This window comes from Streptopelia decaocto, assembly GCF_964273445.1.
Source record: "Streptopelia decaocto genome assembly, chromosome: 25".
NCBI lineage: Eukaryota > Metazoa > Chordata > Aves > Columbiformes > Columbidae > Streptopelia > Streptopelia decaocto.
In genome coordinates, this window is record NC_138680.1 from 305,565 (window position 1) to 325,362 (window position 19,798).

At 51.7% G+C, this 19,798-nt stretch overlaps 2 protein-coding genes across 2 annotated transcripts; both read left to right on the forward strand.

The window, feature by feature from the left end:
* Window positions 1-1,621: 1,621 nt before the first annotated feature.
* LOC309450101 (ciliary microtubule associated protein 1A-like) lies at window positions 1,622-13,200 on the forward strand (the record flags this gene model as incomplete). The annotated part of the gene is made up of 6 exons (XM_082072764.1): window positions 1,622-1,727; window positions 1,813-2,013; window positions 2,324-2,425; window positions 2,607-2,728; window positions 2,927-3,064; window positions 13,114-13,200. 6 exons carry the CDS (start codon window positions 1,622-1,624, stop codon window positions 13,198-13,200), a joined length of 756 nt encoding a protein of 251 aa, XP_081928890.1.
* Window positions 13,201-15,596: 2,396 nt separating this feature from the next.
* Window positions 15,597-18,054, forward strand: LOC309450102 (ciliary microtubule associated protein 1A-like; the record flags this gene model as incomplete). The annotated part of the gene is made up of 7 exons (XM_082072765.1): window positions 15,597-15,614; window positions 16,043-16,169; window positions 16,255-16,455; window positions 16,737-16,838; window positions 17,020-17,141; window positions 17,340-17,477; window positions 17,968-18,054. 7 exons carry the CDS (start codon window positions 15,597-15,599, stop codon window positions 18,052-18,054), a joined length of 795 nt encoding a protein of 264 aa, XP_081928891.1.
* Window positions 18,055-19,798: the final 1,744 nt, after the last annotated feature.

Here is a 19,798-nt window from a genome sequence, read left to right on the forward strand (position 1 = left end):
TTTAGCACTGGAATGTCTGTTATAATGTAAAATGTACATAAGTGAAAGAAAAGAAAATGTCAGCTACTTAACGAACTAAGGAAACTTCTCGCAGCAACAAATATACACCTGTGATGCTGATGGGATTGCTTTTTAAAACCCGCAAAAATATTATGTGAAATGCAGTCAGTAAAGCTGCGTCTCTCACTCGGTGCAGCTCTGCTCCCTCCTGCTGGCCACATGTGCACGTTCTTGTGCCTTAAACCAGGGAAACCCAACTGCAGGAGATCCCAATATTCATTTAACCAAACAGCGCTTCATCAGAGCTCTTTGCGGGTTCCCTGCTCAAAGTGACGCATGTTTTGGGGTAATCACTGTTACTGAACAGACCGCAAAGGAAAATACTGAGTTTGCATCTTGGGAGTCACAGGGCACTGAGAACCCAGACACCTGTGCTGAGAGCTGGATTTGGTCATTAGAGCAAGATTATTCCTGTGGTAATCTGAGGGTGCGAGGGAAACAGTGATTTGGGGAGGATATGATACTTTTTATAGCTGTCACATTTTTGGCAACACAGTGTTTGTGGGTCCCTGACACGGACAATCAGAGATGTGGCGGCTGAGGTTCTGGAGTGGAAATGCTTTTCTTCTGCTATTGAAGCCCAAATCCCCCTCCAACAGTCTGAGAGTAACGAATCTGGAAATATTAGTTTGCCTCAGCAGGCAAAGCCTCTGGTGCCCAGTGGTGCTGTGTGACCGCTGTGTCACTTGTCACCTCTGTCACTGAGTGTAAAGACAGTGTAAAACCAGGTGCTTTGGAAAGCTCCCCCAGTCTCTGCTGATGTTCAAAATCTGTCTCATGTGCACCCTGAACATACACATGGAGACAGGACAAGCAGATCTCAGGAAGGCCTGGCCCTGCAGGCCGGACGTCCCCAGTCCCGCATCCCCAGCTGATGCCATCGCACAGCCCCCCGATGTCACAGAGCATTTCCAGGACGATCCCAGGTGTCCCCAGGGTCCCCTGGCCGCTGCCACCACAACCTCTCTTGCCACATCTCTGGCTGCCCTCACTGACAACCTCTCTTGCCACATCTCTGGCTGCTCTCACTGCTCGCCACGCTCTGTGCCGCAGAGACGAGGCAGACGCAGACGTTGTTGTCCTCATCCCTTTCGATGCCGCGGCTGAGACAGGTGGAGTCCGGAGACTCCTGCTTCCCTGCCACGGTTCAGCATTGGCCATGAGCTCCCCTGTGACCAGTGGGATTTGCATCCCCAGGCTTTGAACAAATCCAGTGGGGGGGAATCCACAACTGCTCTGGGCAAGGGGTCTCGACACCCTCATCGTACAATCTGTTATCAAGAGTTCTGGTGTTCTCTGGTGAGACAGGACTTGCACAGTACAGGACCAAGATGTCACCAATGGGTGACTGAGATCGTTTAAAGAGCCACTGTCAAAGATATGAGCAAAAGTGGGTTTAATATGATGTTGGAAAAATGCAACTGAACAAAGTTCCACGGCAAGGTTCACTAGTAACGTACAGCACAGTCATTTGAACAGTGATTCAAAACTACTAAGGCACAAAGCAAAGTACCAAGACACAATTCTGCTTTTTCCTCAGGCTTTCAAAGCATCTCCCAGCATGGACGGAGCTTTCGTGGGCACTTGGAGACCTCATCGCCCACGGGGCCTCATCTCGGCCCAGTTCACCCCCCCTGGACCCAAATACTCAGTCCAGGGGACAACGGGTAAGACAAGGAGCAGAGCGGTGTGTGGCACGGTGAGCACACCCGGCACAAACCAGCTACAAACCCGCTTCCCTTTTCTTCCTAGGGTACATCAACCACAACCCCACCAAAGTCAGAGCCCCCGCGTACACCTGCAGAGGGGCAAAAGCTCCTGCGGAAGGCGGCTGCTCCCCAGGCCCTCGCTATTACGTGGAGCCCTCCATGACCAGGACTGGGAAGTACATGGCTCCAGCCTACGCCATCACTGGACTGCCCAGGATCAAGACGGAGATCACACCTGGACCCAGTGAGTAACATTGCTCCAGCTGTTTGTTCAGACAAGGCAAATATGTTTTCACCTTTCACCTTTTGTACCACTACCATAGTGGTACAAAACATAGATGTGTACAAAAGATAGATGGGTACAAAAGATAAATGAATACAAAAGATAGATGGGTGCAGAAGGCTCAGCTCACCCTTTCAATGAGCTGTCGATGTTTTCCAGCAACTGGCTCTTCTGCAGCTGTTAGGGAGAGCAGCTCCCGGTGAAATTGCCTCCTTAGACTGAGAAAAATACCAGAACTTCACCGCTTTTGTGCTGTTGTCCTCTGCCCCAGGCGATTACAGCCCGGAAAAGTCCAACCGACACATCTTTAAGTGCCCGCCTGAGCCATCCATGGCGTTCCGGAACAGGGGAGTCAAAACCGACTTCACTCCAGGTACGTGAGCACAGGAGATGGAAACCCCTGCAGCTGGGGAGGCCTCTATGACAATGTGCTGCTCAGCTTTTCACCCAGAGTCAGCTGGGAAAGGGGGCAGACATCCCTCCTGCTGCCCTGAGCAGGCTGCAGGGCGCCTGTCTCTGCCCAGAGGTTTCTTCTCTTCCCGTTGCTCTTGCAGGTCCCGGCACCTACACCTTGCCCAGGGTGCTGGGCCCCAACACGGCGCACACGGCTGCCAGCCCGTGCTACTCCATGACGAGCAGGAGCCAGCGGGATCGCTACGATGCCGATCTGGCCAAGGTGAGAGTCACATCCAGGGGCCGCAAAAACACACAAAGAGAAAAATCACTGCCCACGCCTCCACCAAGTTGCACTAGAAGGGCTGTGTGGTTCCCAAATCCTTTGCCCAGCTCGCTGAACTGGTGCATCCTGTGCCGGGCGCAGGTAAGAACAAACACCGGCCATTTTCACCCAGCAGCTGCCCTGACTCTCTTACAGACCCCAGGCCCTGCAGCGCTCCCGAAGATCGAGCTGGACGTTTTCAAAACCAGAGCTCCCGGGTACACCATGGGAACCCGCTCCCAGCTCCGAGACAAGACGGTCAAACCGGGGCCAGCGGACTACGGCACGGGAAGGGTAAGGCAGCCGCCTTCTGCTCCTGCGCGGCTTTGCCAAAGCATCTCCCCTTCCGCTGGGGCTGCCTTGAGCTGCACAGTGTCCTGCTGCAGTGACAAGCTGCAGGACAGCCCTCCTGTCCCTTCCCTTGTCCCCAGCCCAGCAGAGGGAAGGCAAGGAACACTGCTTTCCCCTTACGCTGTCTCAGCCAGGAAATGTTACAGGCTCATACAGTGCGAGCTCTTCAGGAGGCCACTCCTCAGAAGGGACAAGCAGACACAGGTCCCCGCCTTCCTAATGCTGGGAAGATGATTTTGGAGGGGAGGGGAATCCAGTAAAGTCTGGCTGGAGCTCGACGTCCTCTGGACTCAGACCCAGCTCAGCTCAGCTCAGCTCAGCTTTCCACACCAGCTGTGATGAGCTTTTCAGTCTGTTTGCTGCAGGGCAACAGGCACCCAGACCAGCCATGAGAAGTGCCCATGGTCACCTTTTCCTCCTTTACCTCTTCCAGGTGGAGCTGATCAAGCCCCAGGCGCCTGCAGCCACGTTTGGACTGCGCCATTCCGTGTACACCACTCCCCAGACCTTTGAGATGTGTTGAATAAAACAACGTGTTGCTCAGAGAGGTTTTTTCTTTACCTTGAGACAAGGGGAGGGGTCTTCTGTGGGTGAGGAAGAGCTGCTTGCTCTGTTCAACCCTACAAGCAGCTAAAACCCTGCAAGATTCAGACTGGAGAGCATTGAAATCCTAAGAGGAAGTGACAGACAGGTCTAACTGCACATTTTCTCCTGATTGCCCTAAACACAACCAAATGAGGATCCCGATTGCTCACTTCACCCTGGACTTGTCTTGTTCCTCCTCTGAAACCTGCTGCACACCTGGCTGAGGACAGATACAATCCACACAGTGCGACTGGAGCTGAACGCTGCACCCCAAAAGCAGCCGGGTCCTTCCCTGCACGCTCTCAGCAGAGAGCAGAGCATCCTGGGGACAGCTCGGGAAAAATAATCACTAATTCCTATTTGAAAAGGCAAAAAATAGTGATACAGCAAGGATTTCTCCTGGGTGATACGGGATATTTTTTATAGGTTTGCAGTGATGTGTCCTGGAGGCTCAATTACATAGTTATGACTTTGGACAGTAACACTTTGATTTTGGTCACTAATCCTATGTCACTGAAGGACGTTCTTTGACCAGAGACACGGTTCAGGTGTCAGACCAGCCTGTCCAAAGCACTCCTGCTCTGAACCAGCTCGTACGAGGCTCTACGTTTGCAATCATTAGAGCTTTATCCTGGGATACGTGATGGGAGACGCAGACAAGTGTCTGCAGGGGAAATTGGCGATTTGCACATTGAAGCCGTTATTTCAGCCCCAGCAAACGTCAAGGGCCAGCAAACTCTGTGCAAACTGTGCACAGGCACAACCTGGAAACAGAGGCAGGACCTGGAAACACAAACACGACCTGGAAACACGGGCACAACCTGGAAACACGGGCACAACCTGGAAACATGGGCACAACCTGGAAACACGGGCACAACCTGGAAACACGAGCACAACCTGGAAACACGGGCACAACCTGGAAACACGGGCACAACCTGGGAGCACAGGCAGCAGGAGCCCGAGACAGCTCCAGTTCATCTCCTCCAGTGTTCGGGTGCAAGCTCAAGACATTTGAGAACGTAGAGACACCTCACCTGAGGCCCACACGCTTTGGCTTCCCATGTTTCAAACTCCTGAGCTTAATAGGAAATGTTTAAATATTTTTATATCTATGTTTAAGAGCTGGAGGTATTCTGATGGTCAGGAAAAAGAAGAATTACAAATTGGAAAAAGATTCCTGCAAGTTGCCTTTGCAGAGAAAGCATAAAGGCAAGTTAAGCCTGGATGAACTACCCAATGTCCCTGAGAACCTCATGTCCATCTGTCCAGCCCTCCAGGGATGGTGACTCCAGCACTGCCCTGGGCAGCCTGTTCAATGCCCCACAGCCCTTTGGGGAAGAAATTGTTCCCACATCCAACCTCAACCTCCCCTGGCGCAACTTGAGGCCGTTTCCTCTGCTCCTGGCGCTTGTTCCTGGGGAAAAGTGACAAATTCATCAGACATTACCAGCTGACTTCTCTACCAGCTTGCACAAAACTTTCTGTTCTGAGAAGCAGGGATGAAGTGGATCCATACCATGACACTGATCTATACCACACTATGCTGCCCTGCTTGCTAAGGCCTTTGGGTCACTGGATCTGGTATTGTCTGACTTAAGTCCTGACCTACTGTCGAGGGTTTAGATTGCGGGGTGACAATAAAACCCTGGCAGATGTATTGTTAACTGCCTCTCCCCCCCACTTCCCCCTTTTGCCCCTCCCTCTCCCCCCTTCCCACTCAGCACAGGCGATCGGGAGGGACAGAAGGACAGAGAGAAGAGAGTTGGAAGAATTAACAATGTTTTACTAATGCTACTAATAAGAATAGAAAAAATAATACAAAATACACAAAACCAATCTTGAAAGTCTCAGCAACTGCAGAGCTGGCACCCAAAGTCCTGGACTGGACTCTGCAGCAACCGGAGCTGGATTCAGTCTGTCACTGGCCTCAGTTCGCAGGGACAACTCGCAAGGTCCTCTCCTAATGTCGCCGTAAGGAAAAAAGGGAAAAGGGACGAGATCCTCGTGATCTCCCACTTTTATATGAAGTATTCATGTGAATGGAATGTTATACACAGTTGGTCAGTTTCTTGGTCACTTGTTTCTCGTCGCCCCTCTCGCCAGATGTCCATCCGTGCTTATCAATAAGTTTGTATTCCATTGCTGTGTCACCAAAACATGTGTCTGGTTCTCCAGGAAAATGCAGCTAATATGAAGCTTGAGCTGACAGGCAAAATTCACTGAAAGAGAAACTTGTTTTTAACAAAACCAGGACACCTACCAACACCAGAAAAGACAATTTTAGGGATGCCAGAGCAATGAAGACATTTGTGTACAATGGGACATTCCACCCTATGGCTTGAATATCAACTAAGGAGCGTCAATTCCTATAAGATTTACTCCATTTGAAATATGGCATCTATAAATCTATATGATACTGAAATGAGGCGTGAAGAAAGGAAAACTCATGACTTCTGTAAAGCCCATGTAATAAAACTGCCCAGATTTCAGATCACAGATATATTCCAAATATCTGTACTCGACCATTGCGCTCACAGGCTCCTGTCCTGCTCAGGGACTCCAACCATTCCAACATCTGCACAGTGAGCTACAGGAATCCAGGAGCATCCTGGAGTGCATGGAGGAGAATTTCTGATATCAGGGAATAGCCCAGGGGATGAAAATTTGGGCGCGAGTCGACATTGTGAGCTGGCAGCTCAGAAGGCCCCTGGTATCCTGGGCTCAGCTTGGGCTGTGAGGTCACAGAGCCGCTCTGTGTCACACCTGGTGTGTAGTGCTGTGCACGGACACCGCTCCGGCAGTGCTGGCAGCGGCAGCAGCGGCGGCAGCAGCATCTGCAGCGGCAGCAGCATTTGCAGCGGCAGCAGCGGAAGCGTCAGCATTTGCAGCAGCGGCGGCTGTGGCCAAAGCAGCAGCAGCATTTGCAGCAGCAGCGGTCACAGCAGCAGCAGCATTTACAGTAGCAGCAGCAGTGGTCACAGCAGCAGCAGTTATTTGCAGCAGCTGCAGTGGCCACAGCAGCAGCAGTATTTGTGGCAGAGCTCGTGGCAGTGCCACGATGCAGGGGTGGGGGGTCACCTCACTCTTTATCCTCCTCCTCCCGGCTCTGCAAGCCCAGGAGGCCGGGGCAGCGCCGTATGGAGATTGGAGACCTGGTAGGCGGGCAGGCGGGGGTGGGCACCCGGCCCAGAGATTTCCACTAAGAAATCCCCGAGGATCCGTGTGTTTGTCCATCCAGCCCTTGAGGGGTCTTACATGCGGCCTGGAAACAGTATTTTGAGAGCTGCCAGGTGCCAGCAAGCAGGTCACCATGGACCCTCTGCAGCTTTGGGAACCTCCACCCACATCTGGGTCCCACATCATTACCTGACCCCCCCACAGTCACCGCTGGTCACTGAGAAAGAAGCAGATTGACAAGATCTAACGGAATGTGCTTGATTCCAGACGTGCCTGTAGCCGGTGGCCTTGCGACTCCTCAGCCGGCTCTTGTCCGGGAGCATCACGGCAATCCCTCAGGTCTGTTGCTTGAACCAGTGACCATTTAGGGTTTAATATTCTAAAGACGTCCACTGAAATATTTCCTGGGAGCTTCTCTGCTGTGTCTGTCTGCAGACACGGCTGGACGCAAGGGATTTCTAGGGTACAACTGCTCCCAGGGCTGACACTTGGGGCATCTCACGATTACGTTGTGGCTTTTAAGCTCTTTGGGGAGCTGCCAGCTCAGAGCTGTTCAGTGACGATGGTGGCATCACAGTGTGTGATGGAAACTTCTCGGGGGTGTTCAGGTGCAGGTGTGAACACCGGGAGGGCTTTTCCAGCCTCGCAGCTCACTCGGCATCGCGAGGGTGAGTGCTCAGCCTTGGCTGACTTCACGGGCCAAGCACTCCTGTTCAGTATTTTATTGCTCAGGAATTTAACTTTCTACTTTCCCTTAAGGTCCTCAGAGAACAAGGCCTAAGGTATTAAGACGAAAATCTTCCCAGCGTAAATCAGTCCTCAACCAAGTCCTGGAGGAACTGGACAAAGTAGAGCACGGTGGGTAGTTATCGCTCTAGAGCAGAAGACTTGGGAAGTGGAGGCTTAGATACAAGTGCTCTTCAGAAGGGCGCTTTCCCCAACTGAACTGACACCCTCAAATGCTCTGGCTTTGTTTCTGAGTGTTATCAATGTATTCTGAGAAATATCGCCTCCTGAAGATATTGGTTCTTGAAGAGGTTACTTCTCATTAAACTGACTCCATTTCTTTCTAAAGACCTGAGCCATGACACTGGGGAGACCGTGGCGATTCAGAAAAGAGGCGATCAGGTAGTGCCGATCTACGACGAAGGGACTTGGACAATGGAATCACGAGGCATGCCAGGTAATTGCTGTCCTTTGGTCATCGTCTGTCATGAACCAAAACCCCTGTGTCTGCAGGCTCCTCAGCAGCCAAACTCTTGCCTTGAGTGCCCCCCCAAGGCACAAGGGAGGGGATCCCTCCTGTGCACTGAGGTCCAAAGGGATGCACTGAGGTCCAAAGGGATGCACTGAGAGATCGAGCACGGTTTAGGGGGAACCTGCCCCGAACTCCTGCATCCTCTGCTGAGGCTTTACCTCTCTCTGATTCTTGGCAGAGCTGCCCAACCCTGGGGAAGCCCGCCAGGCTGGAATCAACGGCCTCCTTGACAAGATTCCAGGTACAGAGCAGCCTTGCAGGGCCAGAAGTGGGAGACAAGGCCTGAAGGCTGGGGGCGTGCAAGCAGTGCCCGTGCTGGAGCAAAGGCAAAGGGGGTGCGGGGTTCAGGTGAATCCCCATGGGCCGGACTCTGTCCTCCTGGGGTGTGGGTCCCCGGGGAGGGAGAGCTGGGGGTGGCATTCCCTGACACAGGGACGGTTTCTGTCTGTCTCACTCCAAGGGACAGTTGGTCAAACAGCTGTCAGACCTCGCGTGAGATCACCCGTAGTGTGCAGGAAACACTAAGGTACAGAATTGTTCATCCAGGTTGGAGCGTCAAGAGTAAGAACAATACTGCAGATACCGCGACCTACAAGAACCGCTGCTTAGCAGCCGTCGTGGGGGTCTTGGGCACCATCCTGTCTGGGATAGTGCTGTTTTGTGCATGCTGGCTGTGCAAGAGGAGAATACAAAAGTGAGTTGTTGAGCAGGGGGTGTTGCCAAACTCCTGTATCAGATGGCGGCCATTAGCCTTGAAACATTTAGAGGCAGGGTATTCTGAAGTGCCCGCTTAGTTACTGGCCAAACTCCACTGAGGTTCCTGCTGAAAGATGGCTTAACCTGCCGCTTAGCTCCTGGGCACTCTTTCCTGAAAACCGCTCTTCTGCTTCAAAGTATTAGTTAAAATGGCTCTGCCTCAACAAGAGCTGCCCCAGCAACAGATGCAGGCAGAGCAAGGTCAGGAAGAAAAACAAGGGACGACATTGCCATGGAAAGGGAGAAGCACAATAGTGACGTGTTCCTGCCAGCAGAAATCACCCTGTTGGGTGCTGCTGTAAACCCCAGATGTTCACCTCGGCCAGGGTGTCCCTGCAGCTCCGACCGCAGCTCCCCGTGCAGCCGGGTGCCTGCACACCACAGGGCGCCCAGCGCTGCCCCGCAGCCTCGCACCCCCCGGCACCGCGGCCACGGCCGGGACTCAGCAGCCTCTTCTCTCCGCAGGCGCCGCGAAGCCAAGGCCATGGGAGATGGGAACGTGTAACAGCAATAAACACAGTTGAGCAGCACAATTGCCTGGGAACTCACCAGTTCTGCGCGAACTTCATGTCGGGGCAGGCAGGGAGGTGGATGCCGCGGTGCCAGCGGGCAGGGAGCTGGGGGGGGACCTTCCGTCTGGCTGGGGGGACACAGCTTCCCTGGTGGGACCGGCCTGCGGAGCTGGGCCAGGAGGGAGAGCTGCAGACACAGGAAACATTGGGGCTTTTCACAAAATGACTTCAACCTCATGTCCAACAATTCCCACTTTTACCATCACATAACACATCGTGATGCTTAATACATCTCCCAGCTTTTGTATTCCAGCAAAAGCTTAAATAAACCATCTGTCCTACAGTAACAATTAAAGCTTTACAGAAGACAGGAAACTACCGCTGAACCTCGTGCTGCTGAACCACGTGCTGCCATTTCTTTCTATGAGCTGCCATTTCTTTCTGTCAGTAATTGCAACATATGGAGAAAGAGACCCGAGAAATTGCCTTTCTTAGATTCCAGACCAATAGATACATATGAGTGTGAAAAACTGAAACTAAACTCATGAAGGAATCCCAAATTATCTTTATATCACGGGCCATGCTAATTTCTGCAGGCCTGGAGGGAGCAACTTCAATGCCTTATTCAGCTTTATTCATTAACTGAAATATTTTCATTGAAATAAAGTTTCACCAAAATAAAGATGTTTCCTGTCAGTCTGCTGATTTTCTTAATTTTTCAACACTATTATGTTTCACTGAAACAAAGATGCCTTGTTACCTTTACTCCACGTCTATAATTTCACAGAGACTCGTCATGTTAATTTGATGCTATTTACTACTATATGTTATTATTTGGTTTTGACAAACATCAAATGTCGTGTGTCAGAGTGCTGTGATATTGGTCCCACGGGAAAGTGGAGCTTTTTGTATCTGCATAGTTGGTGCTTAAATACAATACATTTCAGAATAAGGAGCAAAATGAGTTTCTGAGCATTGAATGGTCTGTCAGAGGGAAATCCCATATTCCAGTACTAACCAACGAAGCAAAGTGTCTGCTGCTTACAGACCACAGGAATTTAATTGTCATATCACATTCTGGCAGGTTTCTTGCACTGACGGGGCTCTCATGACATTTCACAATGATAATAATGATTCAGATTTCAATGGATTCAAATTTAGACTGCTGGGAAGAGAAGGGGACTCAAAAAGAGATTGCTGAGCAGAGACATGACGGCAAAGACTCTGGTGAACCTGAAGAGACGGCAATACTGCACTCTCAAACCCTCCATGTCTGCACATAGATATACAGATATTCTTAACGGCGCAGAAATGTGGAGCTGCTCACCTTGCAAGAAAAGATCCTGCTCAACAAGCAGGAGGCCCAAGCTTTACCACTAAACACAACTCCCATGATCTCAAACATCACTTCAGTAACTCGGGCTGCCTGGAAAAACTGCTCTTCACCCTTCCTCGTTTAACTGAAACTGTCCTTTCAATTCCAAAGGCCACCCATTAGCATTACAAAGTCACAGGACTTTCTCCTCAGTTCTGCTGCGCTGCTTTGCTCACATTCAGGATGCTGAGACAGCCTGATCTCTGAGGGAATTTTGTTTTGTTTTAAGCAGAAGAAGAGATATTCTCATTCGAGACACCAACAAGACATCTAACAAGAGTCTTTTGCGAACAAAAATCCTTAAACTACTGTAAGCGGCTGAAGCGACCGCGGTAAGTGCGGCGCTGCCCTGCGGTCCCTGCGCGCAGCAGCCCCGGCCCCGCCGCCTCAGCCGCCTCTTCCCGCCCTTTGTCCCGCCCGTTGTTCTCCCTCAGGGCCCGGCGGCCCCTCAGCGCCTCCCGCCGCCGCTGCCCCTGCCCTGCGCCCGCTCGCGGGACTGCGAACGGGGCCTTTAGACAGCAAAGAGACTATTTTCTAAAATAATGTGCCTTTGACAAGTGATTCTGGAACCTTTTCAGTGATTCTCTGCCACAGTTCGCACACAAAACAAACTGACCAACGGGACACAAAAGCCCAACATTCATGACCCTCCCTAACTGAACAAGCACGGCTTTCCAGAACAATTGACATCACAGAAAATAAGTTGGGGCAAGGTGAAAACAATTCTTCTTCCCACCTAAAGTAACAGACACCCACAGGATTGAATTGCCTATTTATTGTAAAACAATTTCTGGGGGCAATGTTTTATCGGGCACCTGTACTTTGGTGCACTCTATGGCTACGTGGGACCTTAGAGCACAGTTTGGAAGGTACAAGGGCTTTTACTGGATAAAATCCCACCGATGTCAATCCCCAGCACCCCGGCTGCCTACGTCTTCACCCTGGAGTTCATCGAGCTGTTTCTTCCTCTTGCTTTTCTTTGTTAGAGGATGAGATTTCCCAAGCGGCAGGGCTGTTGTTCTGAACAGTAACGTTCTTGGGAATTGGCCACGGGGCCGGTTTTCCCTGAGCAGGTTTAGGGTGGCAGGTCGCTCTCTTCAGCCTCCCGGCACCTGGACTCCTCAGGAACATCTGCCGCAGGAGCTGAATTCAGCGCTTGCCAAGGGCCCCAGAGTCACCCAGGGATGAAAAGCCCACAGTAAATACACTGCTGAGGAAACACCAAACACCGAGTCACCATCCACCATTTCTGTATTTAACTCCCTTTCTAGCAGAGACTGGAAAGAAACATTTTAGCACTAGTATGTGTGTTTTAATGTCAGACAAAGATCAGTGAAAGGGAAGGAAACATCAGCTACTTAAAAAAACAATGAAACTTCTCACAGCAACAAATACACACCTGAAATGTTGATGGGATTTCTTTTTAAAACACAGTTGAACAGCACAATTGTCTGGGAACTCACCAGTTCTGCGCCGAACTGCAGTGGTTCTTGTAGGTCGCGGGATCTGTAGTATTGTTCTTATTCTTGGTGCTCCGCACCTGGGCCCAGTGAGTAACATTGCTCCAGCTGTTTGTTCAGACAAGGCAAATACGTTTTCACATTTCCCTGCCATAGCGGCACACAAGAGAGATGGGAACAAAACATAGATGGGTACAAAAGAGAGATGGGTACAAAAGATAGATGGGTACAAAAGATAGATGAATACAAAAGGATGAATAGATGAATCCAGCAAAGTCTGGCTGGAGCTCGACGTCCTCTGGACTCAGCCCCAGCTCAGCTCAGCTCAGCTCAGCTTTTCACACCTGCTGTGATGAGCTTTTCAGTCTGTTAACTGCTGAAATCTAGACTTTTCTTTTACTGTCTGCAAAAACAAACTTCATTAATGTCTCTTACCTGCTGCTAAACTGTTTTTCTGTTTTGTTCACATACGTCCCCCAAAATGAGAAGGAAATGCAATGAATCACAGCCTCAGGACATCTCGAGTGCTCTGCTAATACCTGAGGTTTCCAACGAGCGTGCTGCACGAATAGGTGCAGCGAGCTGGAGGCTGCAAGGCACACGAACAGGGTGTGCGAGGAGGAGCGGCCAGTGCACGTCGGCACCCTTGTTCTGGCAGACGGCGTCGCTGAGGACAAGCCTGCTGGGTCAGGACGCTGAACTGCGCTGCACCCACAGCCAGCCCTGACCAAACAGAGACACAGAGAGAAGAGATGCAGAGCGACTGTCCAGAAATGGCACTGGGCTCGGGGGAACGAGCAGGGCAACAGGCACCCAGACAAGTGATGACAAGGGCCCATGGTCACCTTTTCCTCCTTTACCCCTTCCAGGTGGAGCTGATCAAGCCCCAGGCGCCTGCAGCCACGTTTGGACTGCGCCATTCCGTGTACACCACTCCCCTGATCCTCCACCTTTGAGATGTGTTGAATAAAACAACGTGTTGCTCAGAGAGGTTTTCTCTTCACCTTGAGACATGGGGAGGGGTCTTCTGTGGGTGAGGAAGAGCTGCTTGCTCTGTTCAACCCTACAAGCAGCAAAAACCCTGCAAGATTCAGACTGGAGGGCACAGAAATCATAAGAGGAAATGACGCAGACAGGTCTAGCTGCATATTTTCTCCTGATTGCCCTAAACACAACCAAATGAGGGCCCTGATTCCTCACTTTGCCCTGGACTTGTCTTCTTCCTCCTCTGAAACCTGCTGCACAGGTAATCATTAATTCCTATTTGAAAAGGCAAAAAGCAGTGATACAGCAAGGATTTCTCCTGGGTGATATGGGATATTTTTTATAGGTTTGCCATGATGTGTTTGGAGGCTCAATTACATAGTTATGACTTTGGACAGTAACACTTTGATTTTGGTCACTAATCCTATGTCACTGAAGGACGTTCTTTGACCAGAGACACATTTCAGGTGTCAGACCAGGCCTGGAAAAGTTTGGGCGCGAGTCGCCATTGTGAGCTGGCAGCTCAGAAGGCCCCTGGTATCCTGGGCTCAGCTTGGGCTGTGAGGTCACAGAGCCGCTCTGTGTCACACCTGGTGTGTAGTGCTGTGCACGGACACCGCTCCGGCAGTGCTGGCAGCGGCAGCAGCGGCGGCAGCAGCATCTGCAGCGGCAGCAGCATTTGCAGCGGCAGCAGCGGAAGCGCCAGCATTTACAGCAGCGGCGGCAGTGGCCAAAGCAGCAGCAGCATTTGCAGCAGCAGCGGTCACAGCAGCAGCATCATTTACAGCAGCAGCGGCAGTGGTCACAGCAGCAGCAGCATCTGCAGCAGCAGCGGCATTTGCAGCGGCAGCAGCGGAAAGGCCAGCATTTGCAGCAGCGGCGGCTGTGGCCAAAGCAGCAGCAGCATCGGCAGTAGCAGCATTTGCTGCAGCAGCTGCAGCGGCCACAGAAGCAGCAGCAGCATTAGTGGCAGAGCCAGTGGCTGTGACACAAGTTCTTGGGATTCCCTTACACTCCATCAGCTCTCCTTCTACTCAGCTGAGGCTGAATATGGCAGAAAAGGCAAGAACCAAAGCTGAGGAGGGATTTTCACTTTGTTGATAGTCATTGAACACTATCCCAACAGAACCCTTCAGCTCTCGTCATGCCCTGCTCTGCCTTGCTATTGGCATTTCTCTGTTTAACTCCCTTTCCGTAGAGACTGGAAACATAATTTTAGCACTGGAATGTCTGTTATAATGTAAAATGTACATAAGTGAAAGAAAAGAAAATGTCAGCTACTTAACGAACTAAGGAAACTTCTCGCAGCAACAAATATACACCTGCGATGCTGATGGGATTGCTTTTTAAAACTCCCAAATTTATTATGTGAAATGCAGTCAGTAAAGCTGCGTCTCTCACTCGGTGCAGCTCTGCTCCCTCCTGCTGGCCACATGTGCACGTTCTTGTGCCTTAAACCAGGGAAACCCAACTGCAGGAGATCCCAATATTCATTTAACCAAACAGCGCTTCATCAGAGCTCTTTGCGGGTTCCCTGCTCAAAGTGACGCATGTTTTGGGGTAATCACTGTTACTGAACAGACCGCAAAGGAAAATACTGAGTTTGCATCTTGGGAGTCACAGGGCACTGAGAACCCAGACACCTGTGCTGAGAGTTGGATTTGGTCATTAGAGCAAGATTATTCCTGCGGTAATCTGAGGGTGCGAGGGAAACAGTGATTTGGGGAGGATACGATACTTTTTATAGCTGTCACATTTTTTGCAACACAGTGTTTGTGGGTCCCTGACACGGACAATCAGAGATGTGGCGGCTGAGGTTCTGGAGTGGAAATGCTTTTCTTCTGCTATTGAAGCCCAAATCCCCCTCCAACAGTCTGAGAGTAACGAATCTGGAAATATTAGTTTGCCTCAGCAGGCAAAGCCTCTGGTGCCCAGTGGTGCTGTGTGACCGCTGTGTCACTTGTCACCTCTGTCACTGAGTGTAAAGACAGTGTAAAACCAGGTGCTTTGGAAAGCTCCCCCAGTCTCTGCTGATGTTCAAAATCTGTCTCATGTGCACCCTGAACATACACATGGAGACAGGACAAGCAGATCTCAGGAAGGCCTGGCCCTGCAGGCCGGACGTCCCCAGTCCCGCATCCCCAGCTGATGCCATCGCACAGCCCCCCGATGTCACAGAGCATTTCCAGGACGATCCCAGGTGTCCCCAGGGTCCCCTGGCCGCTGCCACCACAACCTCTCTTGCCACATCTCTGGCTGCCCTCCCTGACAACCTCTCTTGCCACATCTCTGGCTGCTCTCACTGCTCGCCACGCTCTGTGCCGCAGAGACGAGGCAGACGCAGACGTTGTTGTCCTCATCCCTTTCGATGCCGCGGCTGAGACAGGTGAAGTCCGGAGACTCCTGCTTCCCTGCCGTGGTTCAGCATTGGCCATGAGCTCCCCTGTGACCAGTGGGATTTGCATCCCCAGGCTTTGAACAAATCCAGTGGTGGGAAATCCACAACTGCTCTGGGCAAGGGGTCTCGACACCCTCATCGTACAATCTGTTATCAAGAGTTCTGGTGTTCTCTGGTGAGACAGGACTTGCACGGTACAGGACCAAGATGTCACCAATGGGTGACTGAGATCGTTTAAAGAGCCACTGTCAAAGATATTAACAAAAGTGGTTTTAATATGATGTTGGAAAAATGCAACTGAACAAAGTTCCACGGCAAGGTTCACTAGTAACGTACAGCACAGTCATTTGAACAGTGATTCAAAACTACTAAGGCACAAAGCAAAGTACCAAGACACAATTCTGCTTTTTCCTCAGGCTTTCAAAGCATCTCCCAGCAGGGACGGAGCTTTCGTGGGCACTTGGAGACCTCATCGCCCACGGGGCCTCATCTCGGCCCAGTTCACCCCCCCTGGACCCAAATACTCAGTCCAGGGGACAACGGGTAAGACAAGGAGCAGAGCGGTGTGTGGCACGGTGAGCACACCCGGCACAAACCAGCTACAAACCCGCTTCCCTTTTCTTCCTAGGGTACATCAACCACAACCCCACCAAAGTCAGAGCCCCCGCGTACACCTGCAGAGGGGCAAAAGCTCCTGCGGAAGGCGGCTGCTCCCCAGGCCCTCGCTATTACGTGGAGCCCTCCATGACCAGGACTGGGAAGTACGTGGCTCCAGCCTACGCCATCACTGGACTGCCCAGGATCCAGACGGAGATCACACCTGGACCCAGTGAGTAACATTGCTCCAGCTGTTTGTTCAGACAAGGCAAATATGTTTTCACATTTCCCTGCCATAGCGGCACACGAGAGAGATGGGTACAAAAGATAGATGGGCACAAAACATAGATGGGTACAAAAGGCTCAGCTCACCCTTTCAATGAGCTGTCGATGTTTCCCAGCAGCTGGCTCTTCTGCAGCTGTTAGGGAGAGCAGCTCTTGGTGAAATTGCCTCCTTAGACTGAGAAAAATACCAGAACTTCACCGCTTTTGTGCTGTTGTCCTCTGCCCCAGGCGATTACAGCCCGGAGAAGTCCAACCGACACATCTTTAAGTGCCCGCCTGAGCCATCCATGGCGTTCCGGAACAGGGGAGTCAAAACCGACTTCACTCCAGGTACGTGAGCACAGGAGATGGAAACCCCTGCAGCTGGGGAGGCCTCTATGACAATGTGCTGCTCAGCTTTTCACCCAGAGTCAGCTGGGAAAGGGGGCAGACATCCCTCCTGCTGCCCTGAGCAGGCTGCAGGGCGCCTGTCTCTGCCCAGAGGTTTCTTCTCTTCCCGTTGCTCTTGCAGGTCCCGGCACCTACACCTTGCCCAGGGTGCTGGGCCCCAACACGGCGCACACGGCTGCCAGCCCGTGCTACTCCATGACGAGCAGGAGCCAGCGGGATCGCTACGATGCCGATCTGGCCAAGGTGAGAGTCACATCCAGGGGCCGCAAAAACACACAAAGAGAAAAATCACTGCCCACGCCTCCACCAAGTTGCACTAGAAGGGCTGTGTGGTTCCCAAATCCTTTGCCCAGCTCGCTGAACTGGTGCATCCTGTGCCGGGCGCAGGTAAGAACAAACACCGGCCATTTTCACCCAGCAGCTGCCCTGACTCTCTTACAGACCCCAGGCCCTGCAGCGCTCCCGAAGATCGAGCTGGACGTTTTCAAAACCAGAGCTCCCGGGTACACCATGGGAACCCGCTCCCAGCTCCGAGACAAGACGGTCAAACCGGGGCCAGCGGACTACGGCACGGGAAGGGTAAGGCAGCCGCCTTCTGCTCCTGCGCGGCTTTGCCAAAGCATCTCCCCTTCCGCTGGGGCTGCCTGGAGCTGCACAGTGTCCTGCTGCAGTGACAAGCTGCAGGACAGCCCTCCTGTCCCTTCCCTTGTCCCCAGCCCAGCAGAGGGAAGGCAAGGAACACTGCTTTCCCCTTACGCTGTCTCAGCCAGGAAATGTTACAGGCTCATACACTGCGAGCTCTTCAGGAGGCCACTCCTCAGAAGGGACAAGCAGACACAGGTCCCAGCCTTCCTAATGCTGGGAAGATGATTTTGGAGGGGAGGGGAATCCAGTAAAGTCTGGCTGGAGCTCGACGTCCTCTGGACTCAGCCCCAGCTCAGCTCAGCTCAGCTCAGCTTTCCACACCAGCTGTGATGAGCTTTTCAGTCTGTTTGCTGCAGGGCAACAGGCACCCAGACCAGCCATGAGAAGTGCCCATGGTCACCTTTTCCTCCTTTACCTCTTCCAGGTGGAGCTGATCAAGCCCCAGGCGCCTGCAGCCACGTTTGGACTGCGCCATTCCGTGTACACCACTCCCCTGATCCTCCACCTTTGAGATGTGTTGAATAAAACATCGTGTTGCTCAGAGATGTTTTTTCTTCACCTTGAGACATGGGGAGGGGGCTTCTATGGGTGAGGAAGAGCTGCTTGCTCTGTTCAACCCTACAAGCAGCTAAAACCCTGCAAGATTCAGACTGGAGAGCATTGAAATCCTAAGAGGAAGTGACAGGCAGGTCTAACTGCACATTTTCTCCTGATTGCCCTAAACACAACCAAATGAGGATCCCGATTGCTCACTTCACCCTGGACTTGTCTTGTTCCTCCTCTGAAACCTGCTGCACACCTGGCTGAGGACAGATACAATCCACACAGTGCGACTGGAGCTGAACGCTGCACCCCAAAAGCAGCCGGGTCCTTCCCTGCACGCTCTCAGCAGAGAGCAGAGCATCCTGGGGACAGCTCGGGAAAAATAATCACTAATTCCTATTTGAAAAGGCAAAAAATAGTGATACAGCAAGGATTTCTCCTGGGTGATACGGGATATTTTTCATAGGTTTGCCATGATGCGTCCTGGAGGCTCAATTACATAGTTATGACTTTGGACAGTAACACTTTGATTTTGGTCACTAATCCTATGTCACTGAAGGACGTTCTTTGACCAGAGACACGGTTCAGGTGTCAGACCAGCCTGTCCAAAGCACTCCTGCTCTGAACCAGCTCGTACGAGGCTCTACGTTTGCAATCATTAGAGCTTTATCCTGGGATACGTGATGGGAGACGCAGACAAGTGTCTGCGGGGGAAATTGGCGATTTGCACATTGAAGCCGTTATTTCAGCCGCAGCAAACGTCAAGGGCCAGCAAACTCTGTGCAAACTGTGCACAGGCACAACCTGGAAACAGAGGCAGGACCTGGAAACACACACACGACCTGGAAACACGGGCACAACCTGGAAACACGGGCACAACCTGGAAACACGGGCACAACCTGGAAACATGGGCACAACCTGGAAACACGGGCACAACCTGGGAGCACAGGCAGCAGGAGCCCGAGACAGCTCCAGTTCGTCTCCTCCAGTGTTCGGGTGCAAGCTCAAGACATTTGAGAACGTAGAGACACCTCACCTGAGGCCCACACGCTTTGGCTTCCCATGTTTCAAACTCCTGAGCTTAATAGGAAATGTTTAAATATTTTTATATCTATGTTTAAGAGCTGGAGGTATTCTGATGGTCAGGAAAAAGAAGAATTACAAATTGGAAAAAGATTCCTGCAAGCTGCCTTTGCAGAGAAAGCATAAAGGCAAGTTAAGCCTGGATGAACTACCCAATGTCCCTGAGAACCTCATGTCCGTCTGTCCAGCCCTCCAGGGATGGTGACTCCAGCACTGCCCTGGGCAGCCTGTTCCAATGCCCACAGCCCTTTGGGGAAGAAATTGTTCCCACATCCAACCTCAACCTCCCCTGGCGCAACTTGAGGCCGTTTCCTCTGCTCCTGGCGCTTGTTCCTGGGGAAAAGTGACAAATTCATCAGACATTACCAGCTGACTTCTCTACCAGTTTGCACAAAACTTTCTGTTCTGAGAAGCAGGGATGAAGTGGATCCATACCATGACACTGATCCATACCATGACACTGATCTATACCACACTATGCTGCCCTGCTTGCTAAGGTCTTTGGGTCACTGGATCTGGTATTGTCTGACTTAAGTCCTGACCTACTGTCGAGGGTTTAGATTGCGGGGTGACAATAAAACCCTGGCAGATGTATTGTTAACCTCCTCTCCCCCCCACTTCCCCCTTTT